The sequence below is a fragment of the Pezoporus occidentalis genome, unplaced genomic scaffold (genome assembly GCF_034315485.1).
Source record: "Pezoporus occidentalis ecotype Australia unplaced genomic scaffold, CSIRO_AGI_Poc_V1 ctg101, whole genome shotgun sequence".
NCBI lineage: Eukaryota > Metazoa > Chordata > Aves > Psittaciformes > Psittacidae > Pezoporus > Pezoporus occidentalis.
This window is the reverse complement of record NW_026912791.1, coordinates 2,385,671-2,405,116: the sequence shown is the minus strand read 5'-3', so window position 1 is coordinate 2,405,116 and position 19,446 is coordinate 2,385,671. Positions and strand designations below refer to the sequence as shown.

General features: G+C 41.1%; 1 protein-coding gene across 2 annotated transcripts in view; it reads right to left on the bottom strand.

The window, feature by feature from the left end:
• The window catches only part of CSGALNACT2 (chondroitin sulfate N-acetylgalactosaminyltransferase 2), a 32,075-nt gene extending 13,657 nt beyond the window's left edge, over positions 1–18,418 (bottom strand). For both annotated transcript variants that reach the window (XM_062613578.1, XM_062613587.1), the window contains exons 1-2: positions 18,268–18,418; positions 1,043–2,283 (exon numbers count right to left, since the gene is read on the bottom strand). In XM_062613578.1, the coding sequence (XP_062469562.1) occupies positions 1,043–1,706 (664 nt within the window). In that variant the 5' untranslated portion in view covers positions 1,707–2,283; positions 18,268–18,418. The remainder of the gene's footprint in view (positions 1–1,042; positions 2,284–18,267) is intronic.
• Positions 18,419–19,446: the final 1,028 nt, after the last annotated feature.

Here is a 19,446-nt window from a genome sequence, read left to right as displayed (position 1 = left end):
GAATGAAGAAGAGTACTTGCATTAAGCTTTAATCACATTAGCTGTTAAAAGCAGACTTTTTGTGCTACAGACCAATTACATCATCTTAGACTGAAAGAACTGATTATTTCAAGGCCAACGGTACTTTTCTCCAGCATGTTTGCTTAATAGTGCAGACATCAGTACTGCTGAGATCCAGAATCCCTTTTACAGCAATGCTTTTGTAACATGCTCCAAGTTTTGTGGGGCTTTTTTATGGCAGCATGAACTGTATTTTATACTGTAAATACAAAAGAGATACCAGGACAGGTTTTGATTATCTCCATCAGCATTTTACTGTACCTTGAAAGCCAGCTTCTGTAGAAATTATCACTAATGCATCTTTTAAGGGTGTCACTAAGTGAAAACTGCTTTTAATATCTGCTTTTATGTGCTACATGTGTCCTGTAATTAAACTTGTAAGTACCGAGAGAGAACTGAAGAGAGAACAACAGAACAGTTCAAGGTAACAAAGGACACAAAGTTCTTCAGCTGACAAGACCAGTGTACCTAAGCCTACCAATGATCTCCCTCCGATATAAAAGTGTGTCAAATCTAAGACAGTCAGTAGCCTGAACATTAACTAAAAGTAGTATAATAAGTGAAGAAAAACCCTGTAGCTTCATACTGACTGGTTTAACTATGCTGGAACAAGAGAAATTAATTTCTCCCTCCCGCTGCCATCAGTTTCACTGGAAGTCTTTCAGTTATTTAGCACCATAAGCATTTGTGTTACACTGACTTCAGCTACAACCAATTATGAATGCCTTAGTATTTTAGGCAGATACAGCTGTATCCTGTACACTTCTTGTGGTGAGCCCTTCTGAAATGGATTTCTTGCTCCCTACTCAAAATACAAGATAATGAAGCATTAATAGTCTCACCATTAGAAATAAAGGTTCTTAGTGTGTAACATCTGTTCAAGACTATATTCAAGTAGGTAAACTCCCTAAAAAATACAAATACCATTAAATGCCTGTTGTGACATTCTGTTATGGGGCTGAAAAGCTTGTAATAAACATACCTTCTATGAAATCATTTTCACTATACAGCTGCCTCTCTCCTACTCCATCATCTTCATCTTGTCCATCTTCTTCATCTGGATTATTGATGACTTCTAGGCCAGCCTCAATAACTTCCACCAATTCATCTCGCTTATCCTTTCTAACAGGTTTCTCTTCTGGATGCCGAGTGAGCCCCATTTCCAACTGAAATACTTTCATGGATGTAAAGCTTTCAAAAGGAATGACACCATATTCACTAGGCAGTTTAGCCCCCACGCTCACCTCAGCTTTGTCAATCTGCGAATGAAGAAATTCTAGGAGATCATTGGATGATTGTTCTTTAGTGCCCTGGTAGTTCATACCATTGACCCTTGGGCTCTTTTTTTCCTGAAGAGATTTCAATTTATCACTCATTTCTTGAAGCTCTTGCTTTAACTGGGCAATCTGACGTTTCAGACTGGTAGCTCTGTTTTGATAATGCTCTTCTTGCTCCTGCAAGAGAGCTTGATAGTATTCTTTGCCCATGCTTTCTCCTACGACACCAGGCAGAGATCCATTATCGTCTGTTTGTGGAGCACACTCCAGCAAATACATAAGCAAGACTAAACTGAATAGTAAAGCAAGGCCCACTAACAGCCAACGAGTCCTGGCTTGTATTACTAAGCCTCTTCTGGGCATTCTCATGTTACTACCACTTCCAATTCAAAAATATGACTTATCTGCTCTTGCTTTTCAGGGAACATCACCCCGAAGTTCAAATCTTAGAAAGACAGAGAAAGCATGCCTGCAATAGTTACTACAAGTTTTGATAAAGTAGCTGATGTGCAGTTTTCAACCTTTGCCTTAATCAGGTGTCATTGCAGAGATATAAATCTGAAGTTCCTATGTCATCCATAACCATCAACTGTGAGTTTGGTTGATGCCATACAATTTGTTCAGGATTTCCTACCCCAAACAAAAAAACCTGCAGAGGGTGAGGAAGACAGAAGACACCAGCAAGGAGTCATACTTCCATTTCCTGTTTCAACCCTACTTGGATGGTTTTAGTCTATTTGAAGTTCAGTGAGCAAAGTCTGCAGAAGTAATTTCATGAGCTTTGAATCGGCAGCAATTTTTCTCCCTGTGTGAGAGCAGTCTACAACTTAGTAACAGTAATTTTCATTGGGTAGTCTGGCTTTTCCTCTGGCACTTGAGTATTTTATTCCACTTCCCCTCCTTTCCTTAGGATCTGCGGTTTGAGTCAGCAAAATGAAGTCAGAACCTAAAATTAAAAGAAAGGTGCATATTAGAGCTACAAAGCAGCTAGTCATCTGAAAAATACATGAATAAAATTGTAACACATGGATGCAAAGGATTGCTGGGGGAAGGAGTGGGAAAAGGAGAAAGAAAAACATTATCTCTTTCCGTTGCATTATCCATCAGTGATTCCCTTTGACATAGTATCTGAAAAAAAGCAATATAGACAGTCTAATGAAATACATTTTTCACAAAGTTAGCTAAAGCAGTAAGGGCTCTTCTAGTCTCATCAAATTTTACTTATTTTACCTCCCCCATTCTTTCTTGGGTTTGATTTTTTTGTTTTGTTTTCCTCTGTGGGAAGAAAAAAACCACCATGCCCTTTCTACTTCTCTGAACTGAAAAAAATTCCAAGAACTGTTTTGAAGCAGCAGCAACAGAAGCTTGCATTTACATCTGCATTTACATCTGCTATTAAGTAAATATCTTTTAGGAGATAATTATTTACTCATGAGTAAAGTTTTGCAGATTTAAATATCAAAGTCCATAGAAACACCATTTCAGAATAAGTTAAATTCAAGAGAGATTCAAATTCAAACCCTAATTCCCAACTGATGGAAGGCAGCCTCAGACTACCCATTATCTAACATTTCCGTCTTTTGATTTGGTTAGGCTACCATCAAGAGGCACTGACCATTTGCATGGGTCACACTCTTACACTGCTGAGGCTTGGAGGAAAAGGCCAGGGAAAAGAGACCACAGTAACACAAGAGGGGGGATACCAAAAATCCTACTCAGCAACAGTCAGCTGAACAGTTTACGGGCCTCTTCAGTGGCAGCATAAAGAGCTATAATTAAGCTCAATGCATATTAGTCTACATTCTCACATTAATAAAATACTTAAGCTTAAAACTTGGATGTATAAAATAAGTGAAGCTCATTAAAATTTATCCAGTGATCTGTTAGCTGTACATTCATTCTGACTATGCTGCGTAACTCATTTGGGGGAAGTTCTGGGACCTTGAATAACTTCAGTTTAGTTTCAGTATTCTTATGACATTAGAAAAGAGATTGTGCACTCCAACACTCCCTCTATATGGGTTGGACAGGCTGTTATCTAACACTGCCAAGCAGCCACAAACCCCATCTTCCTCTGTCCTTGTAAATAATTAATGATGTCTTGATGCACTTCATGTGTTTCCAAACACCTTGCAATATTTCTCCCCAGTTATGTCTTCCCTTGTGACATTTCTCCTTTCCCATCCAGCTTCCACCATCAGAATATTCTTTAGTGAGAACCATGTACCACATACCAGCAGTATCACAATACTTAGCATCCTCATTTGCAAGGAAGCTCACATTACAAGGTCTGAAAAGTTAAATTATTTATTCATACCACCAAAACCAATGCCTGTGATAGCAGATCCTAACTTTGCATGCATGTCGTGTACACTGAGTTTTACAAGAGCTGCATACTTCAGAGTTGTCCATCTGAAGTCTACAAAACTACTTGAAGAAGTTACTAGTATTTCTGGTACTGAGGTCCCTGCCTATAACCCTGTTCACAAATAAAGTGGAAGCATTATGTAGAAATTCTTAATAGAGCAGCTTAAAGATAACAGTTATTTGAAACTTCAGCTTTTTCAGCCAATGTAAAGCTGCTGGCCACTCTGGTACATAATAAGTAAGTTTTATGAACTGAATTCTAGATGACATCCTTTTAAGTCCAAATAAGACAGAAGTTAGTCACTCCTCATTGCACAAACACAGCATTATATAAGCACAAGTTAAATGCCTACAAAGGGTGATCAATACCAGATGTATCCTCAGACTACTGACCAGGGTCCAGATGTGGTGAATCAAGGGTGACAAAAGAAAAAACCATCTTCAGGATAAAACCAGTTCAGAAATGATGAAAAAAACAGAAATGACATCATACCATCCCAAGCTTTCTTAAGTACCGAGTTGCCTATACGATGTTTTTTTCCACATTTCTTCCTGAATTTTTGTTCTGTTAGACCACAAGAGGTGAAGCCACAATTAACTGCATAAAGAACCATATTTTTTTTTAAACCTACATAAATACCAGACTGTACTAAAGCCACTCCATGCATAAGCTAGCATATCTTAAGTCAGTCAAGGCATACTGAGAAATGATCAAACTACGTGACTTGCATAAAATACTGACAAACCCAATTCCAACTATTTTTCATTGCACAGCCTATCAACAACAGCAACATTTCAGCATTGCTTATACACAAACACAGGCACCATGGTACATTTTGATAATGGCCAGTGCAGGTAGCTGTACACCATGGCCAGATTTGGTTCATCAGTGAACCTCTAACTTAAAGCCACCAAAAAGTCATGCAATCTCCCACCACCATCGGCTTTAAACACTCAGTAACTGTTGTTATATGATAAACAGACATCCCCAAAGGTGGATCATTAGCCTACTAGGCCTTTATTCAATTATTGATCTACCAATAAATTGCCCTGTCCTCACTTTGATGAGTCACTAAGTTTCTTTAGGTCTCATTCATGTCTTAGAAAGAAGCGACAACAGATTTATTTCCTGTTATGTGTCAAGAGGACACAATCTACCAGGAGATTAAGGTTACCTCAGACAACAGCAGAGGGCAATGAAAGAGCCATTCTGTTCTGAATAATTTTAACGGTGGCAACACGTACACCATTATGGTGAGCATGGATTAAAAAAGCCAGCATGCCTCCACAGGGGTTCCCCACTTGTACTGCATCACCAACACAATGACAAAAGATTATGAGTAACTGCAGATTTCTGAGTCTTCCCTACAGGCACTTTCCCTGTTTACACCAGCGGGCTGGTTTGTGGCACACTGCCTTCAGGGGTGCTTACGGAAGAGAAACAACAAGCTGTTTCTGAAGCAATGGAAACTACGTGCAGTAGGCTGTAAAGAGCTTACTGATTCTTTTCCTTCTAGGCTTTAATTATTCCTTCATTAGTCAAAACTCTTCTCTAGTGAGCTAGTGGCAATCTTACTAACAAGACAGCCTTTTTGCACAAGATAGGCTTTGCCTACTTATCTTTGACAGTTTTCATGCAACACCATAAAGAACAAGCATCTTTCCCGCTACAGCTTCCCTGTGGCCTTGAAAGGCCAGGAGTGTTTGTGCAGACAGTTATGCTAAACAACATTAAAATTTTAAATTACACATGGAGAGGTGAAGGGGTAAGTTAATTTGCTACAGCAGACTTGTGTATCTCTTCCTTCCCCACCTCCACCCCCACCTCACCCAGCATTAGCTCTGCTAAGAGTCACCCTAAAGGAGTCAGATACGATTTTCATCTTCCATCCTTGAAGGCATGAGTGAAGCCAGTAAGAATCCTAATTCTCACCCCATCAGAAAAGGTTTTACAAGCACTCTGTTTCACTATGCTCTCTTTTCAGAGAAGCACTAGCTTTGCATATTTACAACCCAAATTTGATATGAACTAGGTCTGGCACAGCACTATTTTAGGAATTCCAGTAAATACTCTCAAGCTGTAGATGATTACAAGAGAAAGCAGGCTGTGAAACCCCAGAATTAGCAAAAACACACAGGATCCCAAGAATCACAATAGGAAAATTAATTCAGCGTCACAAGGCACATCTGAAGTTTACAAAAAAAGAACAATAAGATGTGTAGAAATAAGTAATCACACAGAAGGCCTTGGGATCAGCACTTCAGTGTTTGAAGATTAAGTTCCAAATCTTTAAATTGCACATGCTGATATTTCACATTATTTCAATTCTTCGAAACAAGTCCATTTACAATACTCCCTATGATTTCCAAATAACAAGACATCTGAGGCTTATGCAATGCTTATGAAGATTTGCAAGTTTTCCAGAAGCAACTGGTTGTTATTCTTCCTGCATTTCCAGGGCCTGATGTATATTCAGCTATGGAAACATTTCTGTTCCTTACAAAAGAGCTCATTGATTCTCCAAGCACAAGGGAACAGACCAGCATGCTAATTGAAAATGCTTTTAAATTTGTTTTTATTATATGACCATTCTGTTTTGGTTCCTTGTTGCAAAGGATGAGCACCTCTTTCTAAAGAGGGGAAACAGTCACGCTTAGAGTGGTGACCTAATTCAATGTACACTTGGGCTTCATGCCAGACTGTACCAACGGACATTCCTCATTTCAGCATGTTCTACTTTAGACATGTCCTTTTCCTTCGGCATGCCCTAGATGGTCATAGTTTAGCAGCTTATGAAATTCCAGCTGATTTTCATAGTTGCTTTATTGTTCATAATTTCACCCAGATGCCACAGATATTCACAGTCTTAAACCCCCCTCCACACACAAATACTTCTCTATTTGGCAAGTTACACAATGAAAACAAAGTCAATATCATCCCCTCTTACTCCGAAGAGTATCACTGAAAACAGAATTCCTTATGAATGTCAGAGAAACACTGCACACAGCTCTCCTCACTCACTGAAACCAGCACAAAGCAAGTTTGCTGTCTTTGCTGTCACAGACAATCTTTGCATAAACCCTAGTATGAGAAACCTCAAACCATACCCAAGTACACAGAAACACATAATTTCTGCTGTGTGCAGTCCACTGAGGCATAGCCTCAGAAAAGACACAGAGAAATTTGTTCAGGGCTTTTTTTATACAGTTCTCATCAAACAAGTACCAAAGTCAGATTTTTTCGGTTCTTGGGGAGGTTAACAGAAAAGGAAAAGCCAAGAGGAGAAAAAAATATCCAAGAGAAGAGTTAGGGGCCACATTTCTCGTTTTCCACAGAAAGCTGATTTTTAGTCTAGTATCTCACCCATACAACACTGACTGTAAAGAACATGGTTTTTAATCACAATTCTACCATCTAACTTGCTTTCAGCTACAACTCTGCCTCCCAAGCACACACATACAACACTGGACAGGAAAGAAGCTGAAACCCACTATAAATTTATAGAAAGAAGATATGTATTCAAGAAAGCCAGTAGGAAAGTTAAAACAATCATGAAGTATTTTAGCCCTTATCAATTTAATAATAAATCCTGAAGAAGCTGAAAGTTGCACTTATACACAGATCACAACCACTGTCCATGGTAAATCAATCACATCATGCACAAGCATCAGCTGATTTTTAACTTTTCAACAGTTTACAGCATAGTACACTGTTCCAGTCATAACATGCAACTTTAGTGCCAAAGAACTCCAGCTTTGCTACTCGCATTATCTGACACTACAGTGACTTTCTTCTTCCAGCTACCTCTTAGTTATTTCTATCAAAATTTCCTCATATCCTCCTCTGTACCTTCCCAGCATATGCACATTACCTTGGCATGCTCACATGGACAATACTGTAGAGGACCAAACATGTAAGAGTACACACTAACACTCCTCAACAGGACAGAGCAGTTTGTGCAAAAAGTTATTTCTCCAGACACTGTAGATCTAAAAAAACCCAAACAAACAAAAAGTCCTAACATAACAAAAAGTGAGACATCTGCCTTGGAAGATGAGGTGACAACCAGTCCCCCAACAAATCTAATTCAACCCCAAAATCTGCGATTCTTAATTCTTATAAGCTTATCAGCTCTCCTTGGTTGATAAATATAAAAACCAGTTGCATTTGGCTCACATCCATCAGTTACTCAACAAACTCCACCCAATATCAGATACGTAGTAATCTGTGTTTCTGCAGCCAGCTTCACCTGGCTGCTCATCTGCTAACAACCCAGTATAAAGCTGAGCTATCAATTTAGCACTGCTCCTATGCATTCTCTGCCTTTTTTGTTATTGAGTCTTGCTGATAAACACCGCTAAAGCTAGAGTCCCATGGAAGGTGCAGGGGGACAATGATGACTGCACATCGAGCATCTTACCTGAATTTTAATTAAGGATGTGGAAAAGAAAAAAAACAAACAATAAAACACACAAACAAACCACACAAGCCAAGCCAAAACAAAACAACAAACAAAACCCACCACCCAATCAACACAAGAACTAAGAACTACAGCATACATTATGAACAGCCTTCACTGAATTATTTGTGAATTATGCAAATTAAAGTGCATGAGCATATATGCAATAGGTAACTTTAGGTATTTGTTTAGCTCCTAAATGGGAAGAAAAAAAATTAAAAAAAAAATCAGACCTTTGGCACAAGGATCATAGCAGTACTCACAGGACACCAGGAACAAGTAGTTTAGGCACTGGAACCTGTAGGAAAAAGTTACTTCAGTGATGGGTGACAACAATCACAGGACTTACTACTCAAAAACAAAATAATCCCTATGCAAAGGGTTTATTCACCAAAGTAATATTTTGGTTTTGCCAGCAGAAATGCTATGCTCCAAAATAAAACTAGGACTAACCGTCCACAGGTTTCCACTGTCACATTTGAGACTTGAGTACACAGGGAACACATATAGGGTTTCTTATCTTCCTTGTTTCATGCAACAGATCAACTCACTGTCAACACTGGAGAGAGACTATCAATAAGGAATTCTGCTTTTATCCAGGATCAGGTCCCGTTTATTAGTTGAGTATTTTCAGGAAATGTGACAAAAGAGCACACTTTATACTAACCTTCTTAAAGAAAGAAAACATAGAAGAAAGTAGGGTTTCATTTTAATACTGGTGTTCAATCATCATAAGATCAAGCGTGTCTAGGCTCTATCAATCAAGAATGTCTGGGTCTTTACAGCCTTCCCAAACCCTCTCTTGCAATTTGTGCCTCAGTTTCAACAAGTTCACAGGCATGTGTTTTCACAATAGCAACACAGACCTTCAGGTCTGTGCAAAGGACTCATCCTGTACTGCATACCACTTCCTCACTCTGTGTACCTGACCAGAAGATAAATCAGCATGCCAAGCCAACAGAATACGAAACAGTACGAGTTTTATTGTCTCCATTCTCAGAGAAAGCAAGCAGAAGGTGATATCCAACAACCTAGGAGTGGTGACATTTTTGCCACAACAGCCCCTGGAAAAAGCAGTCCTGCCATCATCCTCAAATGAAGGAAATATTAACTGCAATGAAATGGTTTAAATTCAATTCTTACATTATCTACTGTGAAATAACAAGGAAAAATACAGCCTGTTGCTGAAGCAGTTTTATCTCCCAGAAGTTAGAGAAGCAAGTTACTGTATGTCCCAGCATTTGTTGTTCCTACAAAAACCCAAATGCATTACATAGTTCAGGGGACAAATGAAAGAACAACATTATTCACACTATTTACTTCATACCTAATCCAAAGTAAGCAATGAGTTTATGAATAGGAGCTCTGCTTTGGCTTCCAAAGCAAGCCCATTTATCTGGAAAGTGCTGAATTGAAATTGGAACTTGAAAACCAACCAGCTACACCTTAACTATGCTGGTCAGTATTATCCCATTTCAGATAAAGCCAGGAAATAAAAATCAACTCATGGTCACTTTACTGTTGTTATGAAGAGAGACATCTGCTTGGCAAGAAAAAGAAACTAGTAGGTAAAACCTCCTAGGTAAGGCTAGCCAAAGGAGTTTTGTTTCTTTGTTTTAAAATTATTACTCAATAGCTATCCTGAAAGACTCACTGCCTTCAGCTGCCATAGGATGAATAATCTTTCTATTTTACACACCTTTTCCTATAATTTACACTATTTAGCTTGTGGGGTTTTGCACTGCTGTGGGCACTATTCCTCTTTTTAAATCTGGCAAAAGAGCCTCAAACTCTAAACTTAGAGAAACAAGTCTTCCCCTTACTGAAAGGGCATTGAAAGAACACTACTATTATATGTCTACACTTATTTTGCCAACCCTATTGGTTGCTAAAGTTCAACCTAGAACTGGGAACAAAAGAACAAGTAGCTACCTTAGTACAATTATCAAGGAAGCACTTTCTCCTGGTATTCCTGACATCTCGTAAGCAATGATATTTTTTTTTACACAAGCATTAGACAAAGATCTGACATACTTTTACCATGTGCTTTGCAATACACTTATAAACAAAATAATCTGTGAGGGACTGTATAAATTACACAGGCAACAGTAACACGGCAGTGAGGTGGGCTCCCAGCCCAGGGCACACCACCTGAGCAGCCTTACTCAACTGACAGCAGTACTCAGGTCTGTTCATTGAAGGATGACCTCAGAGCAGCACATGTAACACTGCACACTAACAGGCTAAAGGACAGCTACATTACTGTGGAGGATAGCTTAAGCAAGACTAAATCACAGTTCTTAACAGCAACTTTAGCTTATCTTCAAGGATGCATCGTAGTCTCTACTAGAGTACATCCAACGAAATCTTTATACTCCTTTCATACGACAGAGCAACAGCTGCAGCAAGAAGCAGTAACCCCAACAAGTTACAATGCCCAGTAGTCTTCAAAAGGGTAGTGCTGAGGGAGGTTGGGTTGTTTTGTCTCGTTGGTTTTTTTTATTTCAAAGGAAAACAGTCTGTTTTAAAAGGACAGAAAAAACAGTTACACTTAAAGAGAGCCACCTTACAGTGAATAAGGAAGGGTAAAATACTCTTTAGACACACAAAGCATCTAAACATCTTATGAGGCCCCAGCTAAATACTTCCCACACACAAGAAGAACATGCCTCAGCAAATGCAATAGAATATTAAAAGGTAACTTGTGATCCTAGCTTGGGTGCACTGCATTTGCACAGCATACCTACATTTTCGCTGATGCTATTTTCTATTCATTAACAAACCAAACACTTAGAATGACTAACATTTTCCACTGTGGAAATGTTCTTAGCCAGGGTGTTCCAACAGTTGGCCATCTAATTAGCTGTCATTAAAAAAAAAAAAAACACCAAAAACCACATACAAAAAAAAACCCAACGGTTAAACACTTAATCCTGTGGAGGACTTAGAATATTATTTTACCTTTTTTTTAACCTCCTAATTTTTCTATGGTAAGAGCTATACTGTTTTCAAGGAGGTAAAAATCCAGGTTATGATGAAGTGGCAGCAGTTGAAGTGAAAATAGCAAGAAGTTAAATTCTCAAGTGTGTTCAACTTTCTTAAAAAGACTTTCAGACCTCTATGAATATATGCCTTTAAAGCAGAAACATATAAACGCAACTGATTTAAAATTCATAAAAAGTTTAATTGGATAATTGTACACCGAGTACTACCATAGCAATGTTCTCATTAAAGTTGCAATTTACTGCCAAATTTTGTAAGGGGGTACTCTGGACCAATATTTGCATAGAAATCTCTTCATTCCAAGTTTGAAGAGCAATAAAACTTCTGAAGTGACTACAGGAAGACAATTCTGTGCATTTTGTCCAATTGGTAAAATATCTGGAAGTGGCTAAAAAAAAAACAATTTGTTACAGAAATCCTGAGAAAAATGCTGCCTTGGAAATCAACCACTCAAGTTTTTCTTAAACTGAATCAGCTAGCTTAAGTTCACATGTGGTACTCAAGACTGGGCTCACTTTCCTAGTCCTCAGTCGGTGAATCTAAGAGGGAAGGAGGAGCATAACCTACAAATATTTTTAGAATGGCTAAAAATCAGAGCAGTAGTTTAGGTTCTGCTTTCAGCACAACAGATCAGCCAGGAATGTGTCACTAGAAGTGAATGCTGTATGCTAAACAACTGAGAAACATCTGGTGTGTTCCAGAAGCACAGCTAGATGTACTTAAGTAATCTGCAATTTTTTAATTTGACATTATAACTAAGCATTAAATTACTCTTAAAGGACTAGCAGTACCAGGCTTCACTGAAAGCACAGAAGCTATCAGCTTGTCAGAACTATCAATCTTGTTTGTTTTTAAGTTGCCTTGCATTGAAAAAGACACCAGTATGAAAAATAGAAACACCAAACACTCAACACTTCACATTATCGTGCTCCACCTCTGTTTTGTTTTTCAAGTCCCAGAAGTCAGCCTTTAGACCGCTTGGATCATCTTTCCTCTTCTGTTCAGGAAAAGACAATCATAATTCAGAGGGGAGAAAAGCCAGGAGTTTCTACAAACCTCTTGAATTTTCCAGGTTTCTCATGCCATTCCTCTGTTCTGCTCATATTTCACAATGTTTTGTTGTTTTGTTTTTTTTTTTTTTGCTGGTTTTGCTTCCCAGAGAAAACATACAGGTTATCACCACAGGTAACTGTCACAAGCTATTCAAAGTGCTACATCTAACACATAGGCCTACCAGCAGCTATCTGAACATCGGTTTAAAGTTTTGTTACCTTCTCTTGGCCCCTCAGAACAGCTTAAATCCTTATTATACTTCTACCTCTCCATCTATCCAGGTAAACCTCTACTAGAAGCTCTGAGAACCTCTGACAGAAACCCTGAACAACTAAAGAGCAACTCTTAATGGTTAAATGCAAACTTCGAAGCCACTGGTTTATGTCTAAAATCTGGAATAAAACCAACCCAAACCAAACAATAGCAGAATGTAATATAGCGTTTTAGATGTTAGAATGCAGTCCTGTTCCAAACACTGGGAGCACTGAGGCAGCTTGCCCTGCACAGACATCTCACTGGAGCACTGCTTCCAAACTGCCCTGGGAAGAGGCAGGCACACCAGTCATACTAGCCCCTCTCCAGCCAGTAGCAACCACAACTAATATTCATTCTCCTACTTTGCAAACTGTACATCTTTTCTTTAGAAGGCTTTTACCTGTAGCAGAAGCTCCCAGAATACATGAAAGATGGGCTAAAATACCATAACTCAGCAATCTTAATTTCCACTCTACCAAAGAACTATGCAACACACAAGCCATCTGCTACCCCCAGGGCTGAACAGCATCAAGAGTGCTGACAAGCATCTTATTTTTGACACCACTACTTGGAGAAACCTTTAAGAGACAGCAGAAGTGCTACCACATGTCATCTGAAAGCTACTGCCAAAACACTCTTCCAGGACAGATTTTATTTCATAGAAACTGATGACCTTGCCCTCCGTATTATTTCCAGAGAGCCTAAACTGTGCTTGAGACTAGCATTTTGTATTTTCTGAGTGTGCTTCAAAACACAAGCTCGTTTACATCATTTCCTCTGCTTTAATGCATTTCAACTGCAGCAGTGCCCCCAGTGAGCTTCAGTTGTTTTGTGTACTTCTGCTCAACACCTGCCCTTGCAACAAAACACAAGCTAAAGCCAGAAGAACCATTTAAGTATTATTTCTACTGTGTTATTTCTACTGCGTCTACAGAGAAGATAGGCATATGCAAACACGCAGAACGGAGCAGTAGAAAATTTGCCTGGTTAGCTACCTTGCTACAATTAACTGTCACACGTTAAATGTCATTGCAAATACCCACAACACTTACAAACAAAATTAATTACAGCATCTCTGTAAAGCAGCACCTCAGCTCTAAACTCTCAAGGCTTTCTACAACTACACACCTGCAAGCCAGAAACTGTCCTTCCCTGTCTTTCACTAGTAACTGCCATCTGAAAAGTTATTAGGGCCTTTTTCCCTACAAGATTACCTGGGACTAGTCTCCTTGATTGCCAAATCTAAATATGTTAATACAAAACTAGCCTAGCTTTGTATGCAACTTTTTGGAGAACTCAAGTGTTACTTTAGTTGTGCACATTTTTTCTTTAGTCACCTATAGTGTACATACACTCAAACTCCCATAGGTTTGCTCTTATCCCTCTGTCTACTGAAGTTGTGAATTAACAGTTTAGGTCATTTCTGGCCATAGTAGGGAAGCTGACTGGAACACTCACTTTTGACACCATCAGGACATGTACACTGCCTCTCGGGTGCTGATCCAGGCTTTCCAGCCAGACACTGTAAGTGACACCAGTACCAGAAAACCCAGTACCATGAAGGAGAAGGATCCTCTTCACCTGTGAAACAGCAGCCTTTAGTATAGGGGAGGAAGAAAGAGCAAGAAAACCAGTGAGACAGACCTGCCCTTTATCACCCACCCACTCCACCAGTGAAAGACTTTAATACGAAGGAGGAAGAAGGTGTAAGAAAAACAAAGACACACCTGCCTTTTCTTTCACCCACCAGCTGCCAACAATCCTCAAAGGTACCTACTGAGACACACTCATCCCCCTCCCCTGCAAGCCAGGCAGGCAGATGGGGTCTAGACCAAGAACTTCCCAGGACCACGATAAGGGCAAAAGGAAGTTATCAGACGCGAGAGCATGGTGCTGGAAGGCACTTGAACTGCTAGAAGGCACTAATCAGTAACAGGCCAATCACTATTGTTATTTTTCATTACAGTTGGAGATTATTAAGAATGACAGGAAATGGTTAGATTAAAAAGTTACATGCAAGATTTCCTCACATCATAGCTTCCTCATCTCAAGTCGTATCTGGATACTCTGAACTTTGCTTTGACACACTGACACAACATCGATGCTCTTTCCAATGCTCACATTCACACTCACAGTACCTGCAATGGCTTGCCAGCTTTATTAACTCACTAATAAGTTTCAAAGCATTTGGTCCATGAATAGGAAGAGCCTTTAAAAACAGGAAAGGTACAGCAGAGATCATTCCAAGATATACTTCCCACTGTGTGCTACTCTGAAATAATTGTGGAGCAAGGGTCTACTACTAGCCTTACCACAAACAAAAAGAACCAGTATGGGCAACCTAGTGCCAGTATATAAAATGTACAAGCTTCTCACAGGTGTTTTAGCGTGCTGTATTTTCATGTGCAGCAAAATCTTCCAGGATTCAGGAAGCAGCTCATTTTCCTTTCCCCTTCAACATCTGATCTTTAGTGACTACATACAGCTTCAATGATTATCTAGTTTTTAAGCAGTTTCTCAGCTAGCAGTGGCCATCAGAATCACCAATTTAGATTAGACACACACAAAAACTATTAAGCTGTCTAACCAACCTGTCTACATTTTCAAGGATACACACGATACACACAGCCTTCAACAATCTTAGGTGAAAGCAGCAAGTAGATGCACCTAAAAAAGTCCTCAAGACTATTCTGTCTCACTCCTTTCACACCAGAAGACACTGATGACAAGGAGGACTGCAACTTGAGGAACTGTTCCTGCCTTCAGAAATGTTTACTGCTTTTCAAAAGAGCTTCATAAAAAAAGAAATTAAGAGTACTACAGTCATTGCGCACTTTCAGATTTTTCTAATGAAAAACAATATTAATGGATTTTCTTGGCTTTTCTAATCATCATTCAGAATGGAACTGTTCTGGTGTTCTGAAACTGAAGCTGTGCCTGTAACTCAAAAGTAAAACTGTATTCCCATTCCCTTAAAAAAACAAAGCATTTTATTTCTTTATGTATGTCTTGAGAATTATGATCACATGTTCCCATTTCCAGCACTAAGCTTGCAAGAACATAATTAATTGCATTGATAAAGCACAGTATCTCTTTTTTTCCCTTTTTTTTTTACAAAAGCTATTATGCTTCTGAAACATTTTCTTTTCATGGTGCCCTTTGAGAACTCTCAGATTTATTTATTTATTTAAGAAAAGTCTTTTGCTTGAAATCCCTATTTATTATTCTATTTTTCCAGAAGCAAGACTATTATAGTCTCTTCCCATACTTTTATTTTGGAGAGCTGGTCTTCCAGAGGGACAGATGCACTAACAAAAAACCAAGCACATTGTAAGTTCCAGTGCTTATTCAAAGCCCAAGTTTTATCCCGCATCCATGTTCCTGCTTCAACGTTATTTAAAGAGAAAATACTGCAAGTCATGAAGCTTGCTTCACGATGACAGGCTGTTTCAGAGTTACGAAAAACATTGTGCAATTTGTTTTCTGCAGTAAAAAACCTGGCCTCATGTTTCTCATACCCTCCCTCCCCTGAGTTTAGTTTTATCTCTTTTAAAAGCAGAGGTCATTCTGGTGATCCTTTTAACAAAGAGGTCCACAAAACACTTCTTGCAGGCACAAAAGTACCATGGAGCAGAGGTAGAAAGTGTTTTTCCAGATATGTTTGTGGGTTTTACTGGCAACAGACTGCAGCTGTTTACATTTAACTATACCCTCAAACAATGCTTCTCATCATCTGAGTCATTTCTGACTTGGGAAGACCTATATCCCAGGACTGGAACTTAACTGCAAAGAATTCAAATTCAAGAATAATTTGGTACAACTTCTAACATGATGCAGCAGCCTTAATGACAGGTTTAGGGTTTTTTTTTTTTTTTTTTTATTTCCTCCTTTAAGCCTGAGAAGGACACTGAAATAGTCATGGGATCAAGAAAGGAAAGAACTATTCACTATCAGCTAATCTTAATCATACTGAAGTTTTCATGGGTTTACTCCAGGAACAGACAAGCTAAACAATGTGTTTGTGCTGTACAGTCCTGCACTTCAAAAATCATTGTTCTTCCTTCCATTCTCAGCATACTGATGGTTTAGGACAGCAGCACTGGAGCAATCAGTGCAGGTCTCTAGATACTTACAAGAAGGACTTACTGGCAAACAGTTGCCCATAAAAGCCTCAGGGTATAACTGAAGCTCATAGCTAACACCCAGTCAGCAAAATGCATCTATGTCCACTGACAGCTACTGGGAATACTTCCAAGCCACTGCCTTTGACAGTGTTTGGGGACTCACTATCTAGCTAATAAACAAAGGGAAGCCCGAAGTTTCCTTCAAACACAGTGAAGCAAGATAGGAACTTTCAGCTAGTGCATGCTGGAAAAGAAGAAACTGTCTCACTCACAGGTCTTGGCATTCACAGTCACCAAGAAAACAAAAAGAAAAAAATTTTTTTTTTTTTTGCAGTATGGCCTTAGCTTGAGGAATATTCAATCTGTTAGAACAATCTCACTCTTTTTTTGCACCTCTTTGAGTTACCCATCAGAACAATAGAACACACTTGGTCCTTCTCCATCATCTACAAACTCAGTAGAAGAGATCAGCATCTCAATTTCTGCCTGATAAAAACACTTGAAGAGGGAAAAAAAAAACAAACCACAAACACACACAACTACAAAACCACAGAATAGAGTAAATGTTATTTAAACAGATCTGGATTATACTTCACTAGAAACATGCAGATGCAAGTTTAACTTTTTGTACATTCAGCTTTAAAAGCTGCCTAGCAAATGGCAACCTCCCTGTTTCTGCTTTAGTATTTGTCCTACAAATGAGTTTGCTTCAGGATTAACAGATCGATCTCAATGATAGAATTTTATTTTTCATGTTCAACCTCAATACATTCCAATTTCAGTTTTTAAGAGCACAGAATTTACAGAGCAAGAAGCTGGCTGACAAAAAGGTGGAGATGTAAACCATAGTTAAGTCTAAATATCCTGCTGAAAACAGTGAAGAGCCCTCATATCATCACTTCCACTATTTCTGGGAGAAAGGTGAGAGGATTTGGGGTTTCTAGCGGCCCAAGCGAGCTCAGACGCAATCCCCAGTCAGCCAGCCCGTGCACTTAAGGGGGAGATGACCGCCCCAGCTCTGCACTACCAACGCCCGGTCACAGCGAGATAAGAGAGATCAGCACTGATGCCTTCTGCACAGGTTTTCACCGCATTTCCTACGCTGTCCCCAGATGCGCCCATCTCCAAAGAAATCACTCTCCAGCATATTTAAGGCTAGTTAACACAATGGAAACGCACCCGTGAAGAGATTAATTTTATTGTCAAGACAGAGCTAAAATAAAAACCGAATCAGGTCTGTAAGGCCCCCGCAACGAGGGCAACTAGGAGCCGTCTAGAGCCCATCTGTCTACACCCCGGCACCGCTGCCACCCCAGGGCAAAGCGAAGCGGTCACCAGGGGCCGGTCGGGGGGCAGCCCCCTCCTCTCCCGTCCCCTCCGCCGCAGGCCACTAGCTCGGGCTGGCCGCAGCACCGCGGCACGCTGCGCGCCGCCCGGCGCAGCCCGACCCACTCCCGGCCGGGAGACGGGGACGAGAATCGTCGCGATGCCGCTACCCGCCGCCCAGACTGCTGGAGCTGGTTAGCACCTTCCCCTGGCATCAGGGAGATGGCCGCAGGCCAGCCTCCTCGGCGGGAGGCAGGTGAGGGGACGAGTACCCGGGTGAGGAGCGCAGCAGACCCGGGAAAGGAGTGGGGGGCCAGAGGGACCCAGGCCGACCGTACTCACCGCGCGGGCCCCACCACGGAACCGCGTCCCCACTTCCTGTGCGCTAGGAAATGAGCAGGCGGGGCGTCTCCGCCGTGGCCCTTAAAAGGGACGGCACCGGCCGCCCCTCACCGCCTCCGGGGCGGGACTGGGCGTCGGTAGCGGGCGCGTTGCGAGGCAGCCTACTTCTTGCCCACACTCTCCCACGTGGCGGTGGCGGTGTCTCACGGAGGGGCCCAGGGGGGCCCGCGGCCTCCTGCCCGCCCAACGCCCAGGGGTGCCCTGCTCCGCACGCCGCCTGACACACATCCCGGCTAACACACGCACGGCTAACGTAGGCTGAGGGCTCTGGTGTGCCCTGGGGAGGAGAGATGTACGTGCCTGAGCGTTAACGCTGGGGATGTAATAGATACACCCCTGTGCGACTGGTAGCGACTGCTAGTGAGCAACGCGCGGAGCTACCGGGGAGCGGTCGTCAGGCGGGTTTGCTCATCGACCCTCGGCCAGGCGTAACGCACATAGACCGCGGCAGATCTCGGACGCGGGGAGAGAAGGGCACGTCTGGCCTCAGGCCCATGGGCCTGCACCGGGCCTCCCTCGGCTGGCGCCGGCCCGCGGCGTACTCAGCATCCTGGTCATGACAACTGCCGCTGCAGGGAAGCAGCCGTGCTGCTGGGTGAGGGCCGCGCTTGCTCTGCGCTGCTTTGGACCAGCAGCCTGTCTCATACAGTTGTTCTCCCAGGACAGGTGCTCCTCTCCGGCCACAGCCATGGCACTGTGCGAATACGGATGGCAGACATTGGTGTGCCAGCCGTGGAGATCAACGGCGAGGGGAGGTCCAGCAGCAGCACAGCGATGTTGGTTTTACAAAAGGTAACAAAACCGTAGAGCTGTGAGGTAGCCTTTATGCTGGAGGTGAGGGTCTACAACAAGCAGAATTTACTAATAATTATTTTCTACTTACCCAAATATTTATTTACAGTTCAGCGTTTCCAGAACAACAACATATTTTTTTTAAATTATTTTTCTGCAGGTCTTAACTTGAAGTGAGGCTTAGGATCTTCTGCACTTTTGAGCAGTCTGCATGAAGGGTGGCCTATAAAAGCTTAAAAAGGGTAAGGCCAGGAACAGCTCAGGAAACTAATGAGGTAGTAGTGTTTTTCACAACTATATATCAAATGATTCTGGCCCTGCTCATCA